Here is a 27,153-nt window from a genome sequence, read left to right on the forward strand (position 1 = left end):
GTTATACTTTTAAAAAAATAGCCTCCTAAGCTTTGCAGTGTTAACGATGCAGCAAAAGTAATTAAATGACTAATGAGTAAAGACAAGCATATATTTATCCACTTACTTGCAAGCAAGCCAACTCCACTTGCAAGGGATCCAACCCAGGCTGTTTTTCCTTTCCCTTCACCAAAAGCGTCCAGCCACTCTATGTACAAGACTCCAACAGCTAACGGGGATCCATAACACAAAAACTGAGTAAAGAAGGAGACAAGCACGATCATCCAGCCCCATCCACCATCAGGTGACTTTTTAAATTCCATTGTAAGGTGAAATCAAGGAGATGTTTCTCTGTAGGTCCTAAACAAAAACAAACAGAAAAGAAAAGCATATTTAGAGTGTGGTGGGGCACAGTATTTTGGATGAAAAATATTTCCTCCTAAATTAAAACAGAAAAGAGGTTCTCTAAAAATACACATGGAAAAGCATAAGACATCAAGTTAACTTTAAAATTTTTATTTATGATTTGAATAAGTAATATATCCACAGGGTTCAAAAACATTTTTTAATTATAAAAAGGCATAGAGTGAAAAGTCTCCTTCCCAACCTTGTCCCCAATCATCAGGTTCCCACTCAGACTCAACCACAGGAAATCACTGATTTTGATTTCTTGTCACAGGTTAGATTCCCCAGGAAGCAGACTCTCAGCAATAAGGAGGTTTATTCGTAGTGCTCTCTTCCCACGGAAGGGAATAGACAGCAGAGGGAGAGGGGAGGCTGCCGTGCGGTGCTAAGGAAGGGGATTTCTAAAGCTGGGATGACCTTTCAGAGATGCCCTGAGTTGGGCATGGGGAGCTGGCCCTTCACACCTCCATGTTGATCATTCACTGGATGCCAGACACCTAGGAAGAGGGCATGACCTTAGGTGAGATGGCTGTCTTCAAAAGAGGCAATCATTCCCCATAGGGGCTGTCAGCTGAATGCCATCTGCCAGCAGTCCTCTCAGCCACGGGGGCAAAGAACCTTTCCCTCCTGAAGTGGGGAGTGGAGGGGAGCTGGCAGCACATCACAAGGTTCACCAACTTGAGAATCCTCCCAGAGTTTCTTTATGCAGACACAAGCAAAACCAAGCTAAGAGTCTTAGATTTCCCTCTTTTTCAACAAAAAGTAGCGTATTGTACATTCTATTCCAAACCTTGTTTTATTCACTTAACATCCTTGGAGATTTTTCCCTATCGATACATTGAGAGTATCCTTAGACTTTTTTTCAATAAGCACAAAATATCTCACCATATGGCTGTACACTTACCTGTTTATTTATTTACTTATTGAACAGGCAAAACATTCATATGGTTCAAAAATGAAAAAAGGACAAAAGGTATACAGTCTATATGTACCTATTTCCCACCTAACTCCCATATCCTCCACAGGCAACCAACACTTCTGGTCTCTTTTATATCCTTCTAGAGGTTGTTTATGCATATATAAGATAACTCAAATATAGATTTCCTCTGGGGCTGGCCCCGTGGCCGAGTGGTTAAGATCTCGCGCTCCGCTGCAGGAGGCCCAGTGTTTTGTTGGTTCGAATCCTGGGCGAGGACATAGCACTGTTCATCAGACCACGCTGAGGCAGCATCCCACATACCGCAACTAGAAGGACCCACAACGAAGAATATACAACTATGTACGGGGGGACTTTGGGGGGAAAAAGGAGAAAATAAAATCTTAAAAAAATATATATATATAGATTTCCTCTAAATTTTTACACAAAAAAAATAGCATGTTATATACATTGGTACGTCTTGCTTTTTATCACTTGATAAATCTCTTGCAGATCTTTCATATCAACGCATAGTGAGCTTCCTCATTCTTTTCTTCCTGCTGGATTGTGTCCCAGTATAGGGCTTTCTCTTAATTCTTTAACCAATCCCTATGGCTTACAATGAAAAACAATGCTACAGTGAATAACTTTATATATACATATATCTTTTTGCATATACGCCTATCTGTTGGGTAAAATCCAAAAGAGGAATTGTTGAGTCAAAGGTATGTACATTGTAATTATAATGATAGGATTACCAAATTGGCTTCAAGGGATTGAATTGATTTATATCTTCCTCAGCAATTTGGGGTGTGTTGTGAAACTTCTGGATTTTTGCCAATTTGTTGGCTTTAAACAGTATTTCGTTACAGTTTTGACTTGCATTTCTCAGCATTCTCTGAATGCTGTGTGTGGTTGCATAGGTGAAAAGCCATTTGTAATTTCTATCTAATTCTTGGGTATATATAGATGTATTTCTGGATTTTCTATTCTGTTCCATTGATCTGTCTATTCACTCACCATTTCCACATTAGTTTAATTACTGTCTTTTTTTTTTTTTTTTGTCTTTTTAATATATTTTAAATTCTAGTGGGGCCACATTCCTTCTCTCTCTCTCCATCATTGCACACCTCTTTCAATTTTCTTGGCTTTTATTTACTTTTTAAAATGTACTTCAGAATCAGTTTGTCAGGTCCTAAAAGAAATCTGATGATGTTTTCACTAGGATTGAGTTAAATTTATAAATTGACTTAAGGAAAATTGATCCTTTCATGACGTCGTCGAGTCTTTCTATCTAAGAACGTGTGCCTTTCCATTTGTTCAAGTCTATTATTGTGTTCTTAATGTTTAAAGTTTTCCCTAATATTTCTTTTTATTTTATCGTTAGGTATTTTATCCTTCTTGCTAATACTATAATTGGGGTTATTTCTTGGATTTGTCTTCTGTTTGTATGTGTAAAAATTATTGATGTCTACATGTTAATTCTGTATCCCACTACCTTACTAAATTCTCATTTGCAGTAGATTTTTGGATGATTCTCTTGGGTATATACAATATACAATACAATGCAGTTACACAATCATCTACAAACAGTGATAGCTTTACCTCCTTATTTTGAATTTTTATACTTTTTTTCCCAAAGATTGGCACCTGAGCCAACATCTGTTACCAATCTTCTTTTCTCTTCCCTTCTTCTCCCCAAAGCCCCCTAGTACATAGTCGTATACTCCAGTTGTGAGTGCCTCTGGCTGTGCTGTGTGGGACGCCGCCACAGCATGGCCTGACGAGTGGTGCCATGTCGGTGCCCAGGATCCAAACTGGCGAAACCCTGGGCCGCCAAAGCAGAGTACGTGAACTTAACCACTTAGCCACGGGGCTGGCCCTGAATTTTTAATACCTCTAATTTCTTTCTTTTGTCTTTGCCATTGAATAGGGCATCCAAAATAATGTTAAATAATAAGAGTATACATCTTTGTCTAGTTCCTCACTTTTGTGGGAATGCTTTCAAATGCACGGTGCTGCCTGTGAGGCGTAGATAGCTTTATTTCAGAAAGTGAAGAAAGGATTCATATTTTTCTATTTTTAAGTGTTGTTATAAAGAACGCTTATTACATTTTATCAAATGCATTTCTAGTGCATAGGGAGATTATGATTTTCTCCTTATAACTTTTAAGGTAAAAAATCTGCATTTTCTCCTATTGAACCATCCTTGAATTTTAGATTAAATCTTCCTTGGTTAATGTGCTATTTTGATTATATCAGTGTATTTTGGGGGGGAATTTTTTAATTCATAGGTGAGATTTGTCTATTTTTGTTTTTAATTTTTACTTGGTTTTGGTATCAAAATGATATTTAAAAAGAATTTGGAAATGTTCCTTCTTTTTCTAAGTTCTGAAACAGTTTACATGGCCATGGATTTGGAGGCTCAAGGCCTGACGTCCCGGCTCCTAACAGGGCCTCCCACTTAATCTACACCTCCTGTGCCTCTTCACCATGCCAGGTTTACAATCAAGTGCAGCAGAGTCTTCTCGGCCCACAGATTTTGCCCAGCCATCACCCTGGCTGCAGTTTTATCAAATAATAGGTAAAGACAACAGGAATATCATTCATTCATTCATGCATGTCCCTAACTAGATGGTGAGGCATTTGGCTACCTTAAGAGAGTCATGGTTACACCCATCAATCTACCTGGGTTTCAGTAAATTTCTTCACTTTGACATTCAGAGCACTGGGCAAAAATAACACCATCACCTGCCACAGGCCTTTGTAAAAATTAACAACCTCAATATTTAATAACTGAAAACTGAAAGATGTTACAATTTGTGCACAAAACTGTAGAGTCTAAAATCCATTCTCTCAGACCACATGATTGTGTTAGCAGACAGAATGCTCTAAACTTCCAAATACCGAAATCCTTTGAGGTAATCAGATATGCCCCTTCATCAGAAGTTTAGTCTCTCCAGTACCTACACTATTGTAAAAGTAAACAACATAATTCTGGTCTTTCTAATGACAATTTAGTACTTTGCAATTCCTGTACAGAATCCCTTTTAAAGAAAATAGAGTCAACTCCCTAAACTAGCCAAACATAGCCAAACATCTAATGAGACTAAAAGGTTGTGCAAAAACAAATGCATATGAGATTGTCCTTCATTTAAATCCACAAGTTACAGCACGTCAGGAAGAGTACACATTTACATAGGTAAAGCACCAGAATCATGAATAAAGCCAGTATTTTCTAGATGAGGAAAGTGAGTGAAAGGACGAGGAATATCTCCCTTGCCAGTTTTCAAACCTAAGTCAACAGAAATGCCTTGCCTTGTCTTGCCTTAGGTGACATTCTGACACATAGGACAGGAGCCAGAGAAATTCTTCACACAGTAAATACATGGGAGAGGAAATCTTTGAAATACAAAGCTCCCATATATATCAACTCTGACTAGAAAGACAAGTTTTTACAAAAAGTTGGCTAACAGCTTCTGACCTTTAATTGTCTCATAGTTTGAGATATATGTAGTCTTAGTAGAACATGGTGAATACCATTTAGGGATTTCTTGTTTTCTGTCAGGGTAACACCTTTCTTCTGTAATTCCCTCTATTCCTTAGATGTCTCTCACCTGCTAGTTCTCTGATATTCTATATTTTGTAATGTGATTTCACAAACAGTCTGGTCTTCATTTCCTTCCTTTTGTAATGGAACCACTTCCCTTTGGGGAACTTGTATCTTCCTTACGGGTAGAGAGTTGGTGGGACTGTTAATCAAGGTGCCTTGATCTTGACCCATACTGTGGTACTTGACCCAAATGAGGCCATCAGGACCTCTCTCCCAGGACCCTGAATCTTGAGTGAAACGCTATAATAAAAGAAAAATATTTGGAGTTTATTGATCCCAATGGTAGTACATCATGGAGACCCTCTGACAGTTCCCACTACTTTAACTCCCTAGCAATACCCAAGCCTGGTTTATCCAGCCTTCACTCTATGAGCTAACCTAGTAAACTTGTTAAGTTAGCTAGTATTCGTTTATTTTATGTGGAACAAAATAAACATATTGAGAGTATGCAGTAATTTCAAGTTGATTATTTTAACCATCCGTCCCCTACTTGGTCCCATATGGGCCAAAGATTAAGCCTAGGAGTATAGTCTATGACCACAAAATATAGGAAATACAGATACCATATCTTTTTTCCTGAATATATCAAATATATCTTTTTTTTTCTGAATATATCATCTTATTAACCTTTCTTCTTCATATCTTTTGATCCAATATGATAAAATCCCTTCTCTGGTATTCTTTTAAATAAAAACTAAATTAACTGAAATTTATACTAACCCACTTACCCTAAAATTACAGAAACACAGAATTATAAAAGTGATCTTTATTCAAAAAGTCTTTTTGATCACAATTTAAACTATATTGCACTAGATACCAAAGGAAGTCAGAATAAATATAAGCCTGGCCCTTGCCCTCTAGAAGCTTATAATCCAGTTAGGAAGGTAAGATATGTACACAAGAGAGCATATGATTGAGAACCCAAGAGGTGGATAGATACTAACCGTTTAGGAATCGGAGGGAAATGAAGGCAATCAAGGAGAGAGCAGGAGTGGAAGGCCTCATGAAGTAGGTTGGTTCTAAAGAACAATGGAGAGATTTACGAAAGGGTGACTCCAGCAACAGGTACAATACAAACATGGGTGTGGAATCAGGGTAGGCCTGATAGGTTCAGTGGAAAGTAAAGAGGGCAGGTCTTAGAGGGCTCACTGAGGAAAACAAGATTAGAAACATGGCACTCTCAGTTAAAATTTAAGAATAAGAAAGTGTCTCAAAAAGCCTGTGTTTATAACCCCAAGAAAAGATTCTTTTCACAATTTCCATAATAAATCCTGGCATTAATAATCCATTATATTATCTAAGTGGTGGATTTTTTGCCTAAAAGATAATAAGATCTGTAAGTACCAGAAGGTGTTGTTTTATTGGGACTAGCCTTCCATGAGTATATGCAAAGATTTGAGCTCTTATTCATACAATTGTATGAAAATATGCTTCTGGGAAACAAAAACACTGTAGTATATTCCAGTATATTCTTTGAGAATTTGGAATCTCTTTTTTTTGTTTTGTTTTGCTTTTTTTTTTGAGGAAGATTAGCCCTGAGCTAACTACTGCCAGTCCTCCTCTTTTTTGCTGAGGAAGCCTGGCCCTGAGCTAACATCGTGTCCATCTTCCTCTACTTTATATGTGGGACGCCTACCACAGCATGGCGTGCCAAACGGTGCCAATGTCCAACCCAGGATCCGAATGGGCGAACCCCCAGCTGCTGAGAAGTGGAACGTGGGCACTTAACGGCTGCGCCACCGGGCCAGCCCCTGGAATCTCTTTTAACCAGAGTGTCAAAAAACTCAGAGTCTGCATGAGGAGACATCTTACAAAACTCAAAATTAGAAGCCATTTTGAGAGACCATTTGAAAAGCAGTGTAATTTAGGGGCAGTTTTGTCACATTACAGGGTCTGATGGGATATCACAGAATTAATTTTAATTTAATAAAATAATTAAAATTATAAAATTAACTTATAATTTAAGTATATTTCTTAGCTTTAACTTAAAAATTAAATATACTCAGGGCTGGCCCAGTGGCACAGTGGTTAAGTTCACACACTCTGCTTCTGGCCCAGCTTTGCCAGTTCGGGTCCCAGGCACAGACCCATGCACTGCTTATCAAGCCATGCTGTGGTGGGCATCCCACATGTAAAATAGAGGAAGATGGGCACGGATGTTAGCTCAGGGCCAGTCTTCCTCAGCAAAAAGAGGAGGATTGGCAGCAGATGTTAGCTCACGACTAATCTTTCTAAAAAAAAAAATTTAAATATATTCCACATACTATAAATCTCTCTTGGACAGGAGAGGAGAGCTGAAATAAAACTAACCATAATAAGATATCATTGCTCAACCAAATTAGATTATCATTAGTATAAAGGATAACAAATCTCCTAAAGCCAGAATTTGTTTTGTTAGAGGGAAAGGGGAGTTCAGCAAGTTCCAAGACACTTGCTTCAGAAAACGAAAAGGAGTGTTGATGAAAGTCCACATTTCACTCACGGTAAAGCTTTGAAGCTCCAGTGGCTTAGAGTGCCTTCTGTTCTGTTCAAATAATGCCAGTTCTTTGTTATTTTCTCAACTCTGTGCTGGCTGGAAACCTCTATTCTGCCGAATGCAGGACATCAGAATTGCATGTTTGATATTTATGAACATTTAATGTTGATCCAGAAGCTTTCAGTCCCTGAACTGTAAACATACCTACTATTTTTTGCCAAATTCCAAGTGATTCACAATTGTTTGATCTTATTTTCAGTGCACAGTTCCCTCCTGCCTTTTTACCCCACCACAATAATCATTCTCTAATAACTTCTTTTTGAATGTTATCTACAAATATCTCACAAAAGATTCCTAGACATATTCTTCACTTGAATTACAGGAGGAGGTTAAAACAGCAAATTTTTCTTTGAGTCTCAATCATTACCAAATTACCTGGTGCTAAAGCACTTTATTTAGAGTCTAGGATCATGTGACTACATCCTGGGAAAAAATGGTTGATTCCAGGTTGACTTTGTCTTGATTTAGTCATCCATGAGGTGAGTGAAAAGTCTAGGGCCGGCCCAGTGGTGCAGCAGTTAAGTTTGTACATTCTGCCTCGGCGGCCTGCAGTTCAACGGTTTGGATCCTGGGTGCGGACCTATGCACTGCTTGTCAAGCCATGCTGGGGCAAGTATCCCACACATAAAGTAGAGGAAGACGAGCACGGATGTTAGCTCAGGGCCAGTGTTCCTCAGCAAAAAGAGGAGGATTGGCGGCAGAGGTTAGCTTAGGGCTAATCTGCCTCAAAAAAAAAAGTCTAAGTCATACTGGACCTCATGACCTTCCTTCATTTCCATTTATGCCACTCTTATTTTATGGAGGGCTATAAACCACAGCCAGATGTAGAGAACTGAAACGCTCATATGTTGCTGGTGGGGATGAAAAGGCTGCAGCCACTTCAGAAAACAGTTTGAGGGGTAGGAATGAGGAATGACTGTTAAATGGTAGAAGGTTTCTTTTGGGGGTAACGAAAACGGTTTAAAATTATTTTTAAATGTTTTAAAAGTAGACTGTGGTGCAAGTTGCACAACTCCACGGATAAAACCACCTGAACCGTACATATTAAACGGGGGAATTTTATCATATGTGAATTATATCTCAACAAAGCTGTTAAAATAAAATTCCTTCAAAAGCTACTGGAAATTAGTTTCAGTTCTGACTCCTATATAGGTCACAAGTTTCACGAACGAAAGAGCAGACCTGTTCTGCCAGAGCGGTTCTAGTGTTGACATTGCTATTTGCCGGCTGTGAGTTTTGTCCCCCCCAAACATCTGTCATTTATTCGCCAGCACCACAGTTGGTAAAGGCATTCTGGGAATTGAGAAAAATCTCTTTGGGAATTGTCATAAAAATGTAGGTAAACAAATCATTCTTTGAGTGTGCTAATGAAAATGAAGATAAGCAAACAACTCTTTTGGAACTCTAATGAAATATAGGTAAACAAATATACTTTAATACACACTGAAGCTCATCTTTCAAACATTAATTAATTAAATGTCGTTTAATGGGAGACAAGCACAGGAGAGGCGGTTAAGGTGTACAGGTAATAATGCCTGTTTCTGATTCTTGAGTCGGCCTCCTACCACAGCTATTATTCCACTTCTACTTTCACTTTTCTAGTTCTAAAGTAGTTTCACTCTACAATGTTTAAGGGGTAAAAAGTGCAACATTTGCAGTCATCAGTTGCAAAAATGTCTACACAGGTAAGACGGATTTTTGACAAATTATAAACCAAAAAGCTTTAAAATAATATAAGTTCCTCTGAGTCAGAGACAGAAACTTTCAAGTGAGTCTACTCTATTTGTTGATTCATATATTAGCGAACGTTGTCACATTAATGCCAAAGTTAGTCCTTTAAAAGATATAGTTGCTGGATCAGTTTTGTCCCTCTCCCATGACATTTCATAATCAGCACAGTTTAAGATTTCTCTTCTGAAGTAAAATAAATTTAGTTTTATATCAATGTCATTTTATAAAAGAAAAGAAAAAGAACCCACCCTCTTGTCCTTCTAAATAAACTATTAAAACTTTCTGTAAAATCATACTGAGTCATCCTCATTATATGTATTTCTCTATTTATAATTCTATAAGAATTTTTTACAATATGAAATAGCTATAAAGAAATCATAACTTTAGTATAACTGTGAATCCAATTGTGGTGGTGTTAATAAGATTGTCTTAGAAGTCAGAGAAGACTAAGTTACCTCAGACTCCTGGCATATTAAATGTTGAAGGAAAACAAAAGCCAAAATGAGTCTGTAAAAATCAAGATATCTGTTAAACATTTACACTGTCAAAATTAATGCTATCAGTCAAAAAAGTGGAAACCACCCAAATGCCCATCAACTGATGAATGGATAAATAAAATGTGGTATATCTACACACTGGAATATTATTCAGCAACAAAAAGGACTGAAGCACTGAGACAGGCCACAACATGGACGAACCTTAAAAACACTATGCTAAGTGAAAGCAGCCAATCACAAAAGACCACATATTTTATGATTCCATTTACATGAAACTTCCAGAATAGGCAAATCTTTAGAGATGGAAAGTAGATTAGTGGTCGCCTAGGGCCAGGATGTTTGGGGGGAAATGGGAAGTGACTGCTGATGGGTATGAGGTTTCTTTTGGGGGTGATGAAAATGTTTTAGAACTGATTGTGGTGATGGTTGCACAAGTCTGTGAATATACTAAAAGCCATAAAATTGTACACGTTAAATAGATGAAGGAGGGGTCGGCCCTGTGGCCGAGTGGTTAAGTTCATGAGCTCTGCTTCGGCAGCCCAGGGATTCGCAGGTTCAGATCCTGGGCACGGACATGGCACCACTCATTAGGCCACGCTAAGGCGGCATCCCACATGCCACAACTAGAAGGACCCACAAGTAAAAATACACAACTATGTACTGGGGGAGCTTTGGGGAGAAAAGGAAAAATAGAATCTTTAAATAGATGAATTATAGGGTATGTGAATTGTATTTTAATAAAGCTGTTATTAAAAAAATTAATGTAAACCCAACTATATTAATTTTTAAAAATTCATCATATTGTCCACTTATAATTATTGTATTTTATTGTATGTAAATTATACCTCAATAAAGCTGATTTATAAAGCAAAAATAAAGCTATAAACACACACATGGTTACAATCACCATATATACAGCCTGATTTGGAGCTAAAATCAACAATATCTTTACGAGGCCTTTCGTAGATGTGCAGCCCCTCCCCGAGGCCAGCGGTCCTCCCCACTCATGCCCACACACCTCCCCACAGACACTCCCAGATTTTTAACCTAAACAGGTCTACAGTAGGGCAATAAAATCAAGAGATTATGTGTTGTTTATTCCATTGTAGTGTGGCTCCCCAAAGGAGCAAAGGAGAGCAAAGCTTCTCCTCGCGAGCAGAAATGACTACACATCATAAAAGAAGTGTCTAACGACTGAAAACAAACATAAATTCAGGGTTTCTGAAGTAAACATCAGTGATCTTTGGCTGCTTTATGTACATATAGAAGAAGGATGTAAAGAAAATGATAGGGAGCGAGTTAATAATATATTCAATTGCTTGATAGCTTCCCTTTAATCTTCTTAGTTTTACCGTAAAGATGAGGTAGAAAGGAAGAGGGAAAATTTTTCTAGTGTCTGGTTCCAGAATGGCAGGAACTGAGTAATGATTAAAATCATGAGCTTTGTTCTTACATGCTTTTCTGGGTTCCGAGCCAGACTATGCTATTTGCTATGTTTTTGAGCCAATTACTTAATGTCTGAGCCTCAGTTTTCTCATCTGTAAAATGAGATGAAAATGAATTTAAAGTGCAAAGCTCAGTGCCTAGCACACAGTAAAAATGTTAACAAATGTTAGCTTTACACCACAGTTCTTCAGCAAGCAGTTACTGAATCATTTATAAATTTAGGGCTTCCGAGAATTTTTAATCTTTAGTTATTTCTTAATACTTAGCATATTTAAACCAAGATCTGGACATTGGCAGATTGCGATTTGGAATAATTCAAAAGTGATGTTTACTCCTACGATTTGGTTTCCTTTCAAGTTTCAAGTTCAAGGCCTAAGCATTTTTAGTGTGTTAGGAATCTCAGAATTTGCCTTTTTAAAAAGTCAACCTGCGATTCTGAGCCAGGCCATCCACAGATGCACTCTGAACAACGCTGCCCAACCTCAGTGGTTCTTGACCCCTATTGCGCTGGAATCATCTGGGGAGCTTTTAAACATCCCTGATGCCAAGCCCCGGGTGAGCCTGACCCTTCTGTCATTCTAATGTGCAGCCAGGGCTGAGAATCATTGCCCTATAGGACAGAAGAACAACTTCTGACCAGCTGTGCCATCTTCTGTCCCAGTGGAGGAAGGACACAGGTGAGGGAGGGAAGACGATAGAGGCAGTTAGGGGTAAAGAAGGGGACTGGAGCAAGTGGAAACTCTTCTGCCCTGAGTCCACCCACCCCAGTGCAACAGCCAGCACTTGGCGGTTCTTTTAGCTGTACCTGTCATCCACACTGTCAAGAACAAAGCTTATTTACCCCCTAAAATCTCTATTGATCAGCACATCTAGGATTCCAATAGCAACAAAAGCAAAACTTCTGATAGGAGTGATGACCATGGCACAAGTTATTTTCTTGATTCTCTATAAAATGTTTGGGAAAATGCAGAAGGGAATCATTGTGATACGAAATTTAAAAGATGGTTACATCCATTTATCTGCAGATTAGCAAAACTCTTTTTAATGAAAATAGGAAAAAGTGTTATCAAACAACTCAAAAAAATAACTCTAACGCGCTAACTCACCTAAGTGAATTGGAAGGTTATAGAAAAGTAAGCATCTCTCTCTAAAGATCAGAACTTTACAAGAGAGCAGAATAATTGGACCTTCTCAGGAGAGCACGATATTTTTCTAAGCACCCTGGAGCAAAAAAGGAGAACAAAGGAATGGAGAGTTGCCTGCTCCCTCCTCACTGTGACATTTGGCTCTGTCCCCACTGGTAGAGGCAACGCTATTAACCCCCACAGTTTGACATGGCAAACCCCCAAAATTTGTTGGCTGGTGTTCGGCTAGAGAATGAGCACAGTTTCACCCTTGCGGCTCCAGAGAGAGCAAGCACACACCACTGCCAGCCAGAAGAGAGGAGAGTCTTTTCCTGTCTCTTTCCCATTGTCCCAAATGGCCAAGCCTGGGCACACAGCCTCTAAAGAATCACTCAACCACCCATAATGCCATCCTTCTGCTGTACAGCAGCCCAGGAAAAGACCTGGGGAGGAGCAGCTGCAAGAACCTCCAGGCAGCCAATGCCAAAATGGCCGCCCCACCTCTCTGGGTCCAAGCCACATGCCCCAGCCACCAGCTACAGTCTCCAACAGAGCAGGCATAGGGTTGGCAGGCAAAACTCAGAGATTCTAATGATGAGGATAATGTTGATGATGATGGTGATAATTATAATAAAGCTGTCAACATGAGGATGGAGTCAACTTTAATTTGTTCAAATTAGCAAAACAACCTCCCAATTTGGAGAAGGTATTGGGGAGGAAGCTAGGATCTTTTGGTAATGGCATGATATGGTCCCAAAGAATAGTTAGTAGAATTTCTACCTTTCTGCTATGTCAATAGCTACAGTTTCATACAAGCACACACACAGTTATTTATATCTATAAACACGTGAAGACATGTATTCTAGAAAATTTAGCATAAGGAATAAGAGCATGGGCTTGGTGCACATCCCAGCTCTGATACCAGCCAAGAGTTGTGATCTTCGCAAGTTACTTAAATATCTCTGCACCTCACTTCCCTCATCTATGAAGTGGGGGAATGAATAGTACTTACTTCATCAAACTGTCGTGATGATTGAGTTAGTTTATATAAAGCCCATAGCCCAGCGTCTGGCACACAGTCATCTCAGCATAAGTGATCATTACTTTTTATCCTTTTAAACCTAATGGATTGTTATAAAAATTTGCTTTTTTATCTTGACATAGATCCCCTCAAAATCTGAAAGTATTAGCCCCACAAATACAGCTGGCCAGAACATCCACGACTCTCCTCCTTTCCTGCCACAAAAGCACACGCACACGCATGTGCGCACACACACACAATTATTACCAAATTCCTACCTCCAAAAAAACGATAGGCGCTGGAACTGGCATTTTCAACAACTCGAATAATTTCCTGACAGTAAGAAAAAGTCAGCAAATGGGAAGAGGGAAGTCTCAGTGAGGAAAGACCACAAAGACAACAATGGTATGCTCTTAGGTCACCAAGAGCCTTCAGGTCACCAACAGCCAAGAGAAGATGAAGCAAAGAGGCACCAAACTCAAAACAAGGTTTGCCTTTGCTTCCTTTCCGTCATTCTTTCTTCCTTTCCCTTCCTTCCTTCCTTTTCTTCTCAGCTCAGGAAACTACAGAGCCTACAAGCACCCCTTTCCCAGAGGCTGCTGTGCAGTTATTAGGGTACTCATTGGCAGAATGGAGGTGAGAATTCATCATCAAAGTTGACAAGGGCTACACACGACTTTTCAAAATCGGCTCCTTTGTCTCTGAAGCATTGCGTGAAGTCAAGTCTGTCTGTCATTCTTCAGACCCCAGTTTCATACTCTCTCCCCAGTTCAAAGAGACCCCACCCTTATTCCAAAGACTCCTAAGATCTTCCTTTCTAAACTAGTTCTCAAGAAAAGGTGGTAACTCTGTGTGCATCAAAAAAGCAAATGAAAGACCCCATTTTAAGGTTGTATCTCCACATGAGCGTGTTTCCAATCATCAGAGCATACATGAAGACCTGCAGGGGGTTTCAAATCCAGCTGCACAGTAGAATCACCTTGGGGGCTTACATATGACCAATGCCTGGGCCCATGCTGGACCCAGTAATACAGGATCCCTGTGGTTGAGGCCAGGTTGCTAAAGGGCTCCAGGTGATTTCATTGTGTGGTTATTGAGCAAAAGGAGTGGACTACAGGCCATCTTAAATAAATGCAAGTCCTCGTGTACAAGCATAAAATGAAAGACTTGACGGCTTTTAGTTATTTAAATTGATCATTTTTTTAACCCACTTGAATCATGGCTATGGAAAAATATTTCAAATGTCCTTAAATCCCTATAGTGAAACCATCTTTTCTTAGGAATTCCCTAAACAGTGGAATTAAATTTTTCTAAGGATTAAATATACTATTACTTAACTATATCATGGAATAACTTTTAATTACCATTTTCTATTAACACTTTCTAGGTATCAGACACAGTGCCAAGGACTTTCAAATGTTATCTTTTTAATCTACACAAAGCTCTCTGAGGTAGGTATTAATAATCGTCAGTCTACCCCAGTGTCCACAGGCTTTTTACTACATTCTATTTAAGCCTCTCTCCGTTTAACCCAGGAGTTATCACTTCATGCGGGTTCATAAAGGGTCACTATGGCTGCATTCTTTTACTTTGGGAAGTTGATTATAAACTTTTTTTTAATGAATGCACCTTGATTTTAAAACTTTTTTTAATGGATACTTTTAATACGACTCAACTTGTTGACATCATTCAGGGGCTTATACTGAACAAACTGATATCTAAATAATATTTATTATACTCTGACCACTTCAGACCTTTGAGTATAATACACAGAATATTATGGTCTCCAAATCTCCTTTAGCCTTTATTCTTTTTTTTTTTTTTCCTTTGGTGAGGAAGATTGGCACTGAGCTAACATCTACTGCCAATCTTCCTCTTGTTGCTTAAGGAAGATTGTCCCTGAGCTAACACCTGTGCCACTCTTCCTCTATTTTGTACGTGGGATGCTGCCACAGCATGGATTGATGAGCAGGGTGTAGGTCTGCACTTGGGATCTGAACCCACAAACCCCAGGCTACCAAAGTGGAGAGTGTGAACCCAACCACTAAGCCACCGGGCCAGACCCCTTTAGTCTTTATGCATCAAAGTCTTTACCAAAGACATTTCTATTCATTTCATAAAAGCTTTTTAATATTCTCGTAGCACAAAAGACACTAAACACTACTAGTTAAATCAACATATATTCAGAGCCGACATTAATCACTCTTTCCTGTATGCTTCCACGATATGTTGCTTACACCTCTCTTTTCTTATTTCACTCTGGCAGGCATTATAATTAGCCATTGACTCGTCTTTCTCCCTTTCTCTTCACTACACTGAAAATTCCCTGGGATCAAGGCACATCTTATATGCTTTATGTTCTTTCCATATCTATGCATAAAGTAGGCACTCAATAAATGTTTGTTGAGTTTAATAGAAAAGAGTATTAAGCTACAGTTTGGGAAGCAACACAAAGTGGTGTCTAGAGCAGTGTTGTTCAAACTCTGCCTCATGGGTTGTGAAATCAATTGTGGACTGTGCACAGCACTTTGTAAAACTGGAATTTAGAACAGAATAAAATAAATGAGAATAGAAAACATAAGAGCACCCTCAGCATGATGGTAAGGGTTCAGCATTATTTTGAGTTCAATGCTATTTCAGTCTTTATATATGTGCCTGAGTACGTGTACAGGGCCAGGCTGTAAAATACATTTTACTGTGGGTCACAGTCAAAACACTGAAAGTCCCTGGTCTAGAACACAGATCCTGGAGTCATTTCTCCTGGGTTCATAGTTAAGGCTCTGCCATCAGCCATGTGACTTTAAGCAAGTTAACAAACTTCTCTATTTCTTCATCTTATAAAATAGGAATAGTAAGAACTCCTTCCTCTCAGGATTTTTATGAGGAATATAGAAATAATCTCTATGAAGCACTAGGTATGGTCCTTGGCATACAGTAAAAGTTCATAGATATTGTTGCATCTTTTAAAGGCTTTTTCAGAAGAACCTGAAAAAGTCCTCTCCCTGCCTCCACTTTCTCACCTCCTAATCATTCCCCAGCTCAGTGTTTTCTGGCTGTCATGCACCCAAACAAGAAAAGTCTTCTCCCTGTGGTGCCCCCTACCTCCTCATCACTGAGCCACTGCACCCCCCTCAGCCTTGATACTGTTTACCTCTCTCTTCTTCTTTGCAAACCGCTGCCTCCTTAACTCTCCTGAGCCCACTCCCACATGACTCCCCACAGGCTCTCTCTAGCCTCATCAAATGATCACAGATATGCCAAGGGCAGAGTCCAAAGTCTCCATTCTCAGGCCAGACCTCTCTTCAGAACTCCAGATCCACATTTCTAACCAATTTCTCACCATTTTCTATGTCAAGAGCTCATCTGCATGTGCTCAGGCCCCTCACACTCAACATATTCATAATTCTTCCTCCTGAATTTCACGGGGAAAACTAACATCACCATACCTCCATTTGCCCAAAAGCAGAAAGCCCCTTTCATCCCCTCCCTGTTCCTCCTCTCCAGCGTCCCATGTCAATCAGGAACACGGTCCTGCAGACAAAGAGCTCTGCAATCAGACTCTTGCTCTCCATCTTCTCTGCAAATCCCTGGACAGTCACAGCGCCTACTGATGGATCCCTCTGCTTGCAGTCTCTTCCTGCTGCAATGCATCTGTCAGGCGGCCGCTAGAGCCATCTTTTCAAACCATGCTTCTGATCATCTCAACTTCTGCTTCCAACCTTTCAAATCTTTCAGTGGTTCCTCACTGCTCACAGTTTACCCATTAGCAGACAACAAGTTTTTTCTTTAATTTATTATCATAAATGCACAAGAAAATCAAAGATGATTGTTGCTGCCCTGATGGAGCTTACAGCCCTCCATCAATCAATGTTATTCAACACTTATAAATAAAAATGAAAAAACTGGTTTTCCAAATCCATGTTTTGTCCACATGCTATTAATATTTAGATCTTTAAACACTCAGCTAGTTATCTGATTCTTTCGGTTTTTGTCTAAAGATCTACAACAATCTGGCTCCCAACCCCACACCTCTCTAGGACGTCGCACAAACCTGTGTTCCCCAGGTCACTGTCACAATTCAGCTCTTAAGCCAGACTCTTTCCCTCCTCCATGCCTTTGAGCCCTCAGTTCCCACCAGCTGGTAGAGAGGGCTGTAATGCTTTCTCCAATCAGCCTCCTGACAAACTCCTGCTTTTCCTTCACGACTTAGCTCAAAGTCTTGGGCTACTTGATGCCATCCTGACTCTCCAACAGTTAGTCATTCCTCCTCACAGGGCTCACACCGATTGGGCAGCCTTGCTATTACAACATTTATCATAATATATTGTTATTATTTGTTAAGGTATCTAACCCATAAGCCTCGCCCATATCCCCAGCACTATGAATTGTGCTTGGCACATAGTAAAAACTCAATAAATCTTTATGAAGTGAATGAAGGAATGCATAGAAAACATTCTTACCTAAATCTCCTGTATATTGATTAATCAAATATCTTTCAATCAACAAAATGAATCGAGTGCATTTAGAAGGTATTATGGAGTGACGGCAATGTGGTCCCCACCTCCATGAAACTTAGAGCCTGCTTCCATCATCGAATCTGAAGGACTACCCAAATACACGGGTAGAAATACAGAAATTGATTTTTTAATCCAAATTTTTTACCAATATAACATCAGATGGTATCTCTCGAATAATCAGATAATTACCTGATTCTTTTAGACTTTGTTTTAAATGTTAAACATCCAAACACAGTTAATGTACCCTCTGAAGTACAAGGAAATGTGACATCGCTAGAGCCAGGACAAGGACAAACGGTAGCTCAGAGCCTTCTGTTTGTCTTCTCACAGTCAGCTCAGTCACAATAAGGTATGTGCTTTCTCTGAACATGCCAATCTTGTTTTATTTACTCAGATGCTTCCTTCTCATTGTTAATATCTACTCTGAGCTCTTCAGACACAGTCAGTCCACTTGTTTGTAAAATAGCTCATTGATATAAAATAAAGAACACATCCTAGCCAGTCAAATTCAAGAATCCAAGCTTTAAAAAAAAAATTTTATATTAAAGAATTTTAGTGCATAGTTCTCCTAGGAGTCAGAGTTATTCAAAATAATGTGGAATTGGATTCATATGCAAATCCATTACTTTCGTTTTCATTTTTATCTTTTGGATCCATATAAATATACTTAAAAAAAAAAAAACTAAACTGCTGTATTAACGCAGCTCATCAAAGCCTAACTCAACTTATTCACCTAGCTGCAATTCAAGGACATCCCCAAAGAGCTCTATGTTTGAGAAGACAGACAGACTACATGGTGAAATCTTGCCAGGGTAAAGATGATGAAGATTTCTTCGTCTGAGCACCATAAGTCAAGTCTATAAATACACCTTGCCCAAGTAGAAACCAGGATCAATTTCCTAGCTGGTTATTACCTCACAGTGGGGTGAGAAGGAAGAGCAGGAAGGAAAATGTTTAGAGAAACAACTCTAGGTCCTGGAATTAAACCACACTAATTGTCTCTGAAAGGGATAATTAACACAAGTATTTAACTGCTGAGGCCTCTGAATTATATCAACAGCATGTTCACTGAAACAGGACATCTTTTGACCTTAAAGGCCTTATAGGTCTATCATAGTCCAGCACTTGCCAAAGAGCGCCTCCAAAGCTCTCATATTTTAGATATGGCGAGTACTAGAATATGTTTTAGCAAAGGGGAAGATATGGGTTAGAGATAAAACGGATTGAGTATAGGATCATAGAAGTTGAAGCCAGAAGGAACCTTGGAAACGATCTAACAAATTGGCAGCACTCAGGCCAAATCTGATCTCTAGATCTCCAGAGGTGTTTTGTCTGGCCCACCCAATTTTTATTTTACTTTCAGAAATTTTGAGTGAATTGTCAATGTTTTAAAACTGGAAGAGTTCACATAAAAATCTGAATTTCCATATTGTATTGAAAAATCAGAAGATCTGGCAACAGTGGGCCCTCCTTCTTATCTAAGAATTGGCTGGAACTGAGTAACTCTGGCCATCAGTGCATGGGCATGTTCACTCCAGTTCCTTCCACTCCCTAGTGTCTCCCTGACACAGGACAAAGGTTGACTTGCTTTTAGAGTTTCACCTGTGCTCTCCCCACCCTCCAACCCTAGTCTGCTCTGGTCATTTATGGTGCCTGTTCCCCCTGGGTGAATCTTGTAAACTTGCCACCAGCAATTTTATCAACTCCTCAGTTTCTTCATCTGTATGAGAAAACTGAGGTTTAGGGAGACCAGAATCAAGATTCCTTACTGACCAATCCAGCGAACAGCCAGCCTATTTCCAAGTCCTGCTCCCAGGCTCAGAAGAGAAAACAGAATTTGTGAACCATTCAGAGTCTGAGAAAACATGAAAAGATCTAGAGATTTAATAGTTAAATGTAGGCAAAATGAGGGCCTGACACTTAGATACAAGTTGATATGATCATCTTCCTGTATCCCACACTCTTATCATGCTCCCTAGACTGCCAGGCTCTTGTTTCAGTTTATCTCTATCCCACACAACCCATATCCCACAAAGCTTGGCCCAAGTACTAGTTCTGGTGAAAAAATCTACGATGATGCTATCTACATTGGTGTGTCCTTTTGCTTAGTATATGTTTTGCATAATTTGTACATGATTATGTAGAATCCAGTTTTTTGTCTGAATACACACATTAGTATGTCATGTACAAACTAGTATATTTGCTATATCACTTTCAGAATAGAAAAATCAAGACACATAACAACATAGATGGGATTCTGAAATACGAAAAGATCTGGTGCATTTGAGGGTTTATTGGGAATAATGAGAAGAATACTTGAAACTGACAGTCTTTAAGAGAATCTGGCAGATCTGGTCTTTGTGTTCAATGCTGTCACATTTACTAATGTTTTTCTCATCCCACATCCCATCTCTTCTCAAAGAGCTTAAGGGCTTCTTTTGAGTGGGTCATAAAAGTACAAGATGATATAACAGTTTGAAGATGTGTTACAGCATTGTAATATGTCCCATCATTGAATCTGTAAAGTACAATTAATCAGAACAATGGGTAATGTACAGCATGATAACTATAGTTAACGTACTGTATTGTATATTTGAAAATTGCTAAGAGGGTAGATCTTAAAAGTTTTTATCACCAAAAATTGTAACTACATGTGGTGAGGGAATGTTAACTAAACGTATTGTGGTAATCATTTCACCATATATACATATACCAAATCATTATGTTGTACACCTAAAAGTAATACAATGTTATATGTCAATTATATCTCAATCTAAAAAACAAAGTAAAATAAAATAAAAGTGATGAGAATGAGGATGCAAAGAAAAAAATAGAGAAACATTCCTACAGGTAGCGGGCCCAATTTGTAACTACTATTAATAATAGTTATCACGCATTATGCCCTTGTTATGTGATAGCACAATTGTTCAAAGGATAGTCTCTCGAGACAGACTTCTTGGTCCCATCATTTACTTAGCTGAGCGACCCGATTAAAATTCTTAGTCTGAGATAAAAATTATGGCTCCCTAGATAAAATAAGGTATGTGGATGGGGCCGGCCCTGTGGAGCAGCAGTTAAGTTTGCACGTTCCACTTCTCGGCGGCCCGGGGTTCACTGGTTCCGATCCTGGGTGTGGACATGGCACCATTTGGCAGCCATGCTGTGGTAGGCATCCCACATATAAAGTAGAGGAAGATGGGCACGGATGTTAGCTCAGAGCCAGGCTTCCTCAGCAAAAAGAGGAGGACTGGCAGTAGTTAGCTGAGGGCTAATCTTCCTCAAAAAAAACAAAAAAAAAGGTATGTGGCTCACTTAACATATCACGTTAGTAAACATTAATAATAATTATTATTGTTATTGACAATTGAAACAGAAAATGGAAAGTCGCTTTACTCTGCATATTGGCCCAGGAAAGTGGAGGTGTTTTCCTATCCAAAGTTTTAGTCAAACTAAGAGTTGTTATACCACAAGATTGCAGATTTTGGAGGAAAAAACTGCTGGATTTAAATGAAACATTGAAGGCTCTTTGGAACACATTACTCTTTTACAGTAACATTGATAAGAAGTAAATACCATTAAGATTTTATTCATTTATTTATTTTAGGGGGAAGCTCACAAAATTGAACTTCAAGGCATAAACTTCAGTTAAAGATGCTAACGTTGTTGATATAAACATAATACTGTTCAATCACATCTTATTTCTTAGCATAGCTTGTCATGCTCTCCATACTCCAGCTGCGTCTTATCTCCCAAACTTATCTATCTTAAATTCCAGGCTCCAGGCTGGGATGATCTTAAGTTATCTTAACTTCCAAACTCCAAATTGCTCTGCTTCCTTTGAACATACCAGACTTCCTTACCTCTGTGCTATTTCCTAGTTTGAGCAGGCCTCCTTTCCATCGAGGAAATCTTCCTTCTTCAAGTCCCAGCTGAAATGCTACAGCCACCACAAGTTCTTAACCTTGAACGAACCTGTCCTTTTCTCGGCCACTCAATAGCACACCACTGATGTTCCTGTCATGACTCCATTTATACTATCTTGTGTTGTAGATCTTTGTAAACATGCCTATCTTTCCCACCAGATTAAACTCTTTGAAGGTGGGGACCATCTTTCCTCGAACTCAATTTTAAGTTATCATTCAATCTCCTTATCTACAGGAGATACTTTGGTGTCTACAAAGAACCTCTCAAAGAAAAGGCCAACTAGATCAAAATATATGCATTCTTGCACTCTTTAATCAAAATTAGTCACTCAGTGATACTTTCTTGGAAAGCTGTAGTTATACAAGCAAAACATCATTTCTTTTGCACCTTCACACTGGCCTTCTAGACGCAATTGCATTCTATGAATTAAGTTCAAGAGATATGTCACTGGAGAAAAACACTACAAAAAGTAGGGGTTCAAAGAATTGGGGTGAAGAAGTAAAGCTTGAAAATCCAACCAAATCTGTCTAATTGTCATCCTCTAGCTCTAGTTTCATGACCAGATCCACCGCCAAAGCACCATGATCTGCCCTGATACAGATTTAGACACCAACCAATACACACCATCACTATCTTTTCAGAGTCAAAGTCAGAAGTGGGAAAAGATTGCCCAGGGTCCTGATCTACCTCTCCACATCTTTAGTCCCTCCTTACATTCATTCTATAGATATGAAGAGTCCTTGTGACTCCACTCACCCACACACAAAAGGGAAGAAACAGAGAAGGATGTTCTTAGGCAGCCAGTGGTGCTAAAAGTATGTTATTGGAAAATTGCAGACAAACTATTTTATCATGTAATTTCCACTTCCCAGGGCCTTAAAAAGAAAACAAATTTATTTCTGGCAATGATACGGGTACTAACCCTGTTATTTGCATTTGCAGCTTTCATTCAGAATCTTCTCTCCCTGCCTCAGTGCTCTGCCTGAACCAGCCAGAACAATTTCTCAGAGCTGAAGCCACCCCAAATCAAGAAACTGTTAGGACATACCAAACGAACAGAATCTGATGGAACAACTGAAAAGTCCTACGGGGGGAGGTGGAGGGATCCACCTGCAATCTGAACTATCATCCAAGTAATTGAAGATTTTTTTAAAATACACCCAAACTAACCGTGACCCAGGAAATTGTTTAAAAAATTGTTATATTAAATAACTTACTATATAAGTATTATATTTAAGGTAAATCTTGCCTAATCCTCCCAGATGGATTGACCTGTGCTGGATTAGACCTGGTATTCCAAGAAGCACTGACTTGTTTTTGATGACTAAGTTTTTAAATGGTCTCTCCAAAGTACCTGAACGCTGCTGAAGCCAGAGCAGGTTACCTAGAGCGAGCCACAGATGGAGCATTAAGCACCAAGTTTTCCCAAGTCCCCGCTCGGCGTCCCGGCGGCCGAGATGCCGGTGCCTCCGCGGCGGTGGCGGAGGCTGTGCTCCTGCGCTCGCCGGAGCTGACCCGGTGGTGCTGAACCGGCGCGCGGTGCAGAATCCACCAGCCCAGGGCGCTGCTTTCCTCCCAGCCCAGGAGCACCTCGGGCACCCCAAGCCCGACCCTCCCGGGGGCACCTGCGTGCACCAGCTCCCAGCCAGAGCACTTGTAGGCCTCGCTGCCCTCTGGGAAACAGAGGCCCACTTGGGTTCCATTCCCTCCACTCATCGCTCTGCCACCAGCAGCCCCAAAAGCAGTCTGGGGAGTCCCTGGGCAGATCTCCACCCCGAACCCAAACCGAGGGCTCGGTCCCCCTTTCTCTTCCTCCCTCCCTCTTTCTCTCTCTCTCCCCCTTTCTTTCTCTCTTCCAACTCGGTGCAAAATGCCGCCCTCAGATTCCTGGGAAAACTCTCCCACCGCGGAGAAGCACTCCATCAAAAAGAGGGTATGAAGGAGCGGGCGCCAGGACACTTTCACACACCCCAAACAAGAAGCCGGTTCCAAGCTGCTCGGCCGCCGGTGACAGCGTCGCCGCTGCCTCCCCCTACCGCTCAGAGTCGGAGGAGTCACTTCCCGCCTCCAGGCGGCTAGATAATGCGGGCAGCCGCCGACCCTCGGGACCCTCCCCGCGAGCTCCAGCCCTTTACCTGGGTACGGGCCTCGGCGGGGGCGCCGGGGCGCAGCACAGGGCGCGGTGGCCCAGGCAGGCCGGGCGGGTGGTGCGGCGAGGACCGCGGCCGCCGCTCTCCCCTGCCGCTCCCTGCCGGGCGGCTATTTATCCCGGGGCCCGGGCCCGGCCCGGCTCCTGCCGGAGTGTTGGGCAATTGGTCCCGCTACGCGCGCGGCCCCGGGAGCCGCCGCCCTCCGCCCCCGCCGAGCCCCGCGGCGGCGGCGGCGGCGGCCACCTGGAGGGAGGGAGCCGGCCCCCTCCTCTGAGCTCCACCTTCTCTTTCTCCTCCTTCTCCCCTGGAACTTATTCCCTGCGTTTTCCCCCCCTCTCTCTCTTCTTTGCGGGGCACCCTGGCCAGTCTGAACCGGTTGTGACTGCGCGGTTGGCTGGGGGAAGGAGGAGGAGGAGATGGAGGCGGAAAAGCGGGCGGTAGGGGCGCTGCTTCTGCTCTCGCGGCTCCTTCGGGCCGGGCTAGGGCAGGCCGGCCAGGCAGAGGGAGGACGCGGCCCGGGCCGTGGTCTCAGGCCGGCCCGGAGCCACCAGGGCCGCTGGAGAGGTGGACACCGTCGGCCAGGCGCCCTCTCAGTGCGCACACGCGCGCGGCCCCCGGCGCCGCTGCGCCCCGGCTGCCCACCGCGTGTTCGCGCGGGCCAGCCAAGAACCGTGCGCACTTGTGGGGAGCCGGAGTGGAGAAAGGAGTACGAGTCGCCCCTGGTCTCCCAGGCTCCGGGGGCCGCCGGGCGCCCTCCTGGCCGGAGCTGTATACCCAGCTGGCAGTGATCCCAGAGAAACGGGCACCAGAACTTTGTGGAGTCGGTGCTCCTGGGCAGTGAGGAGTGAGGATGCCAAGTGCTGTTCTTTGTGACAGCTCCACGGAAAAGGGGGGCGCCCCCGCAGTGCACACAGGGTGCTGAAGGAGGGAGGCGGCATCTAAGGACATTTAGTCTGTCCCCCAGGTGGACTGCACTAACAATACACTCCTATCTTTGGCAGACAGGTAGTGGGCAAGGACGCTGAGAAGGATGTGTGCTGCATCCCCGCAGAGAGTCACTGCAGCAGACTGGGGACGGTCCATAGGTACCAGGGGCTCGCCGGGTGTGGGAACCTCCTAAAGAGATATGCACTTTTTGTGTTCCTGTGTGTACACATATTTCTGAGAAGGGCACCATACCTCCTACTAGCTTCTCAAAGGCGGCTAGAGCCATCCATCCCCCAGGAGGACAATTCCCTTTTTACACTGACCACCTCCGGTTCTGACCTATACAAAGACGCCTTGCAAAGCGTAGGTTTCTGAAGTCCAGATTAAGCTGCCTAACCTTCCTGAGCCTCAGTTTTCTCATCTTGCCAGCATCATGGAGTCTGTGTGAGATGGGAGTTCAAAAAACCTGTGGACCCTGACCACACTCAAGTTTTCTCACAAGTATGAAAACAGTGGTTCATCCCTTTTGCCCCACACCATTCCTTTCTACACAGTTTACTGACTTTTAGGCTATAGGGAAGTTCTGTGTCTCTGTTCTCATCTCCACCAAGTCTTCCCAGATTTTTTTTAAAAAGAGTGTATGACCAGCACTCCCATGTCTGCTCAGGCCAGTTCTATCAACTAAGAACTGAAATGAGCTCATCCTTACACACAGTATGATCCCAACTTTGGCATAAAAGTGGATCTCGGGGGTCAAAAACTCAAAAGGCTGGGGGTCCAGACTCATAATGTAGTGAATAAAGTACTGCCTGCAGAACTTAGGGAGCATGGAAGCTGGCTCTGTGGGCAGTGGTGGCCTCTTGGTTTAGGGGATTAATGCCAGGCTGGAATGTGAAAATTACCCCTACCCCCTCATAAAGGTTCATCATTCAGTCACACCTCAGCAGAGCATTTAGACATGCAAGAGAACTCAGAAATCTAATCCAACCCAGATGCTTTACCTATGAATGGAATTTGACCCAGAGAAGCAAGGAATGTGCTCCTGATCACCCCCCAGGGTGGAGGGGGGTGGGGAGCAAGTTGGCAGAGACAAGACTAAAACCACCTCCCTACCATCCAGAGTTTTCATCCGAGTGACACGAAGATGCAAGATCTGCTTGCAAGGTGAGAGTTAGATAAGTTTAATAGTGCTGGCTTTGCAGTTCTGTGCAGCCCCTGCCCTTTGGATCTCTCTTGGGCCCAGAAGTCGATGGACTTTCAACAAGATGGAGTGAGAAAAAAAGACAGGTCATTAAATAAGCTGGATTTAGATGAACCTCCCTTGGGAGGAAAGAAACCTGAGGGAAAGCATTTAAAGAAAAATTGATACAAAAACGATGCCCTGAGCAAAGGAGATCACTCTTTGCCTTGTATTATTATTATTATGGAACATTTATTAAGAATTTGTGATTTGTGATTTATACGAAGTTTCACGCTTCTTAGACCATCTGCTACCTCAATCCTTTAGAGAATAAGATGGAGAAATTAACCTAAAATTGCTCTGCTGTCTTCATCCCAGCAAGGAAGCCGGTAACATGGAGGACAGAGGAAGGCATCAGTTGGTTGGCAGGGGATGGGACCTTTGCACAGCACCTGAGTCACTGGTCCAGCGCTTGCCCAGCTAACAAGACTTTCCTTCCTGACTTATTACACCAGGGCAGGCTTATTCTCTTCTGCTCTCGTCGTTCTTCCCCTGTTTATGAATGAAAGCATAGCTACAAAGACACTACACTTTCAAATAAAAATAACCAAAAATAAAAATAAAATTTAGAGTTTTTATAGCAGTTAGCTCAGAGATCTAAAGATCATTCTATTAATTCCGTTTCATTCTCTCACACCCTAACAGATAAAAAGATCAGAAAATAAGAGAAGTGGATAAATCATTACCTCTTATGCTCCTGGAGCTTTGGTTTAAAAGGACAAATTTTCAAGTGTTAAAAATGACCTTAAAGACATACTATATCATCGTTTTACTTGCAATTCTTCAGAATATTGTTTCATCTTTTTCTTGCCTTTATTTTCGTCATGCTTTCTGGCTCAAAGGATGTTTTAGTCTTCGGGGAAGGGGGAAAAGGGATGAATGTAGTTCTTGGAGTACCTGGTCATTGCCAAGAACTATGCTATCTCATTTACCCCTCAAAGCAATCTCATGTGGATAAGTATTGTTATGTCCATTTTACAGACGAGGAAACTGAAGTTCAGAGGGGTTAAGTTACTCGCTGAGTCACTCAATCCTTAAATGTTGGAGGGATTCACACCCTAGTCTCGCTGATTGCTAAGCCTGTGCTCTTCCCACTGCACCTTAGAAAAATGATTCAGGGCTGGTAA

The 27,153-nt window shown here is 41.5% G+C and overlaps 1 protein-coding gene across 5 annotated transcripts in view; it reads right to left on the minus strand.

Moving 5' to 3' along the window:
• SLC16A9 (solute carrier family 16 member 9) overlaps positions 1–24,165 on the minus strand; it is a 57,872-nt gene extending 33,707 nt beyond the window's left edge. The window contains exons 1-3 of one of the 5 annotated variants that reach the window (XM_044755290.2): positions 5,858–5,927; positions 4,918–5,153; positions 107–339 (exon numbers count right to left, since the gene is read on the minus strand). In XM_044755290.2, coding sequence (XP_044611225.1) covers positions 107–302 — 196 coding nt within the window. In that variant the 5' untranslated portion in view covers positions 303–339; positions 4,918–5,153; positions 5,858–5,927. Of the gene's footprint in view, positions 1–106; positions 340–4,917; positions 5,154–5,857; positions 5,959–21,645; positions 23,468–23,678 lie in introns of those variants that run through there. The other 4 variants (XM_014833401.3, XM_044755293.2, XM_070488129.1 and 1 more) reach the window with 4 other exon arrangements.
• Between the last annotated feature and the right edge of the window lie 2,988 nt (positions 24,166–27,153).

The sequence above is a fragment of the Equus asinus genome, chromosome 2 (assembly GCF_041296235.1).
Source record: "Equus asinus isolate D_3611 breed Donkey chromosome 2, EquAss-T2T_v2, whole genome shotgun sequence".
Taxonomy (NCBI): domain Eukaryota; kingdom Metazoa; phylum Chordata; class Mammalia; order Perissodactyla; family Equidae; genus Equus; species Equus asinus.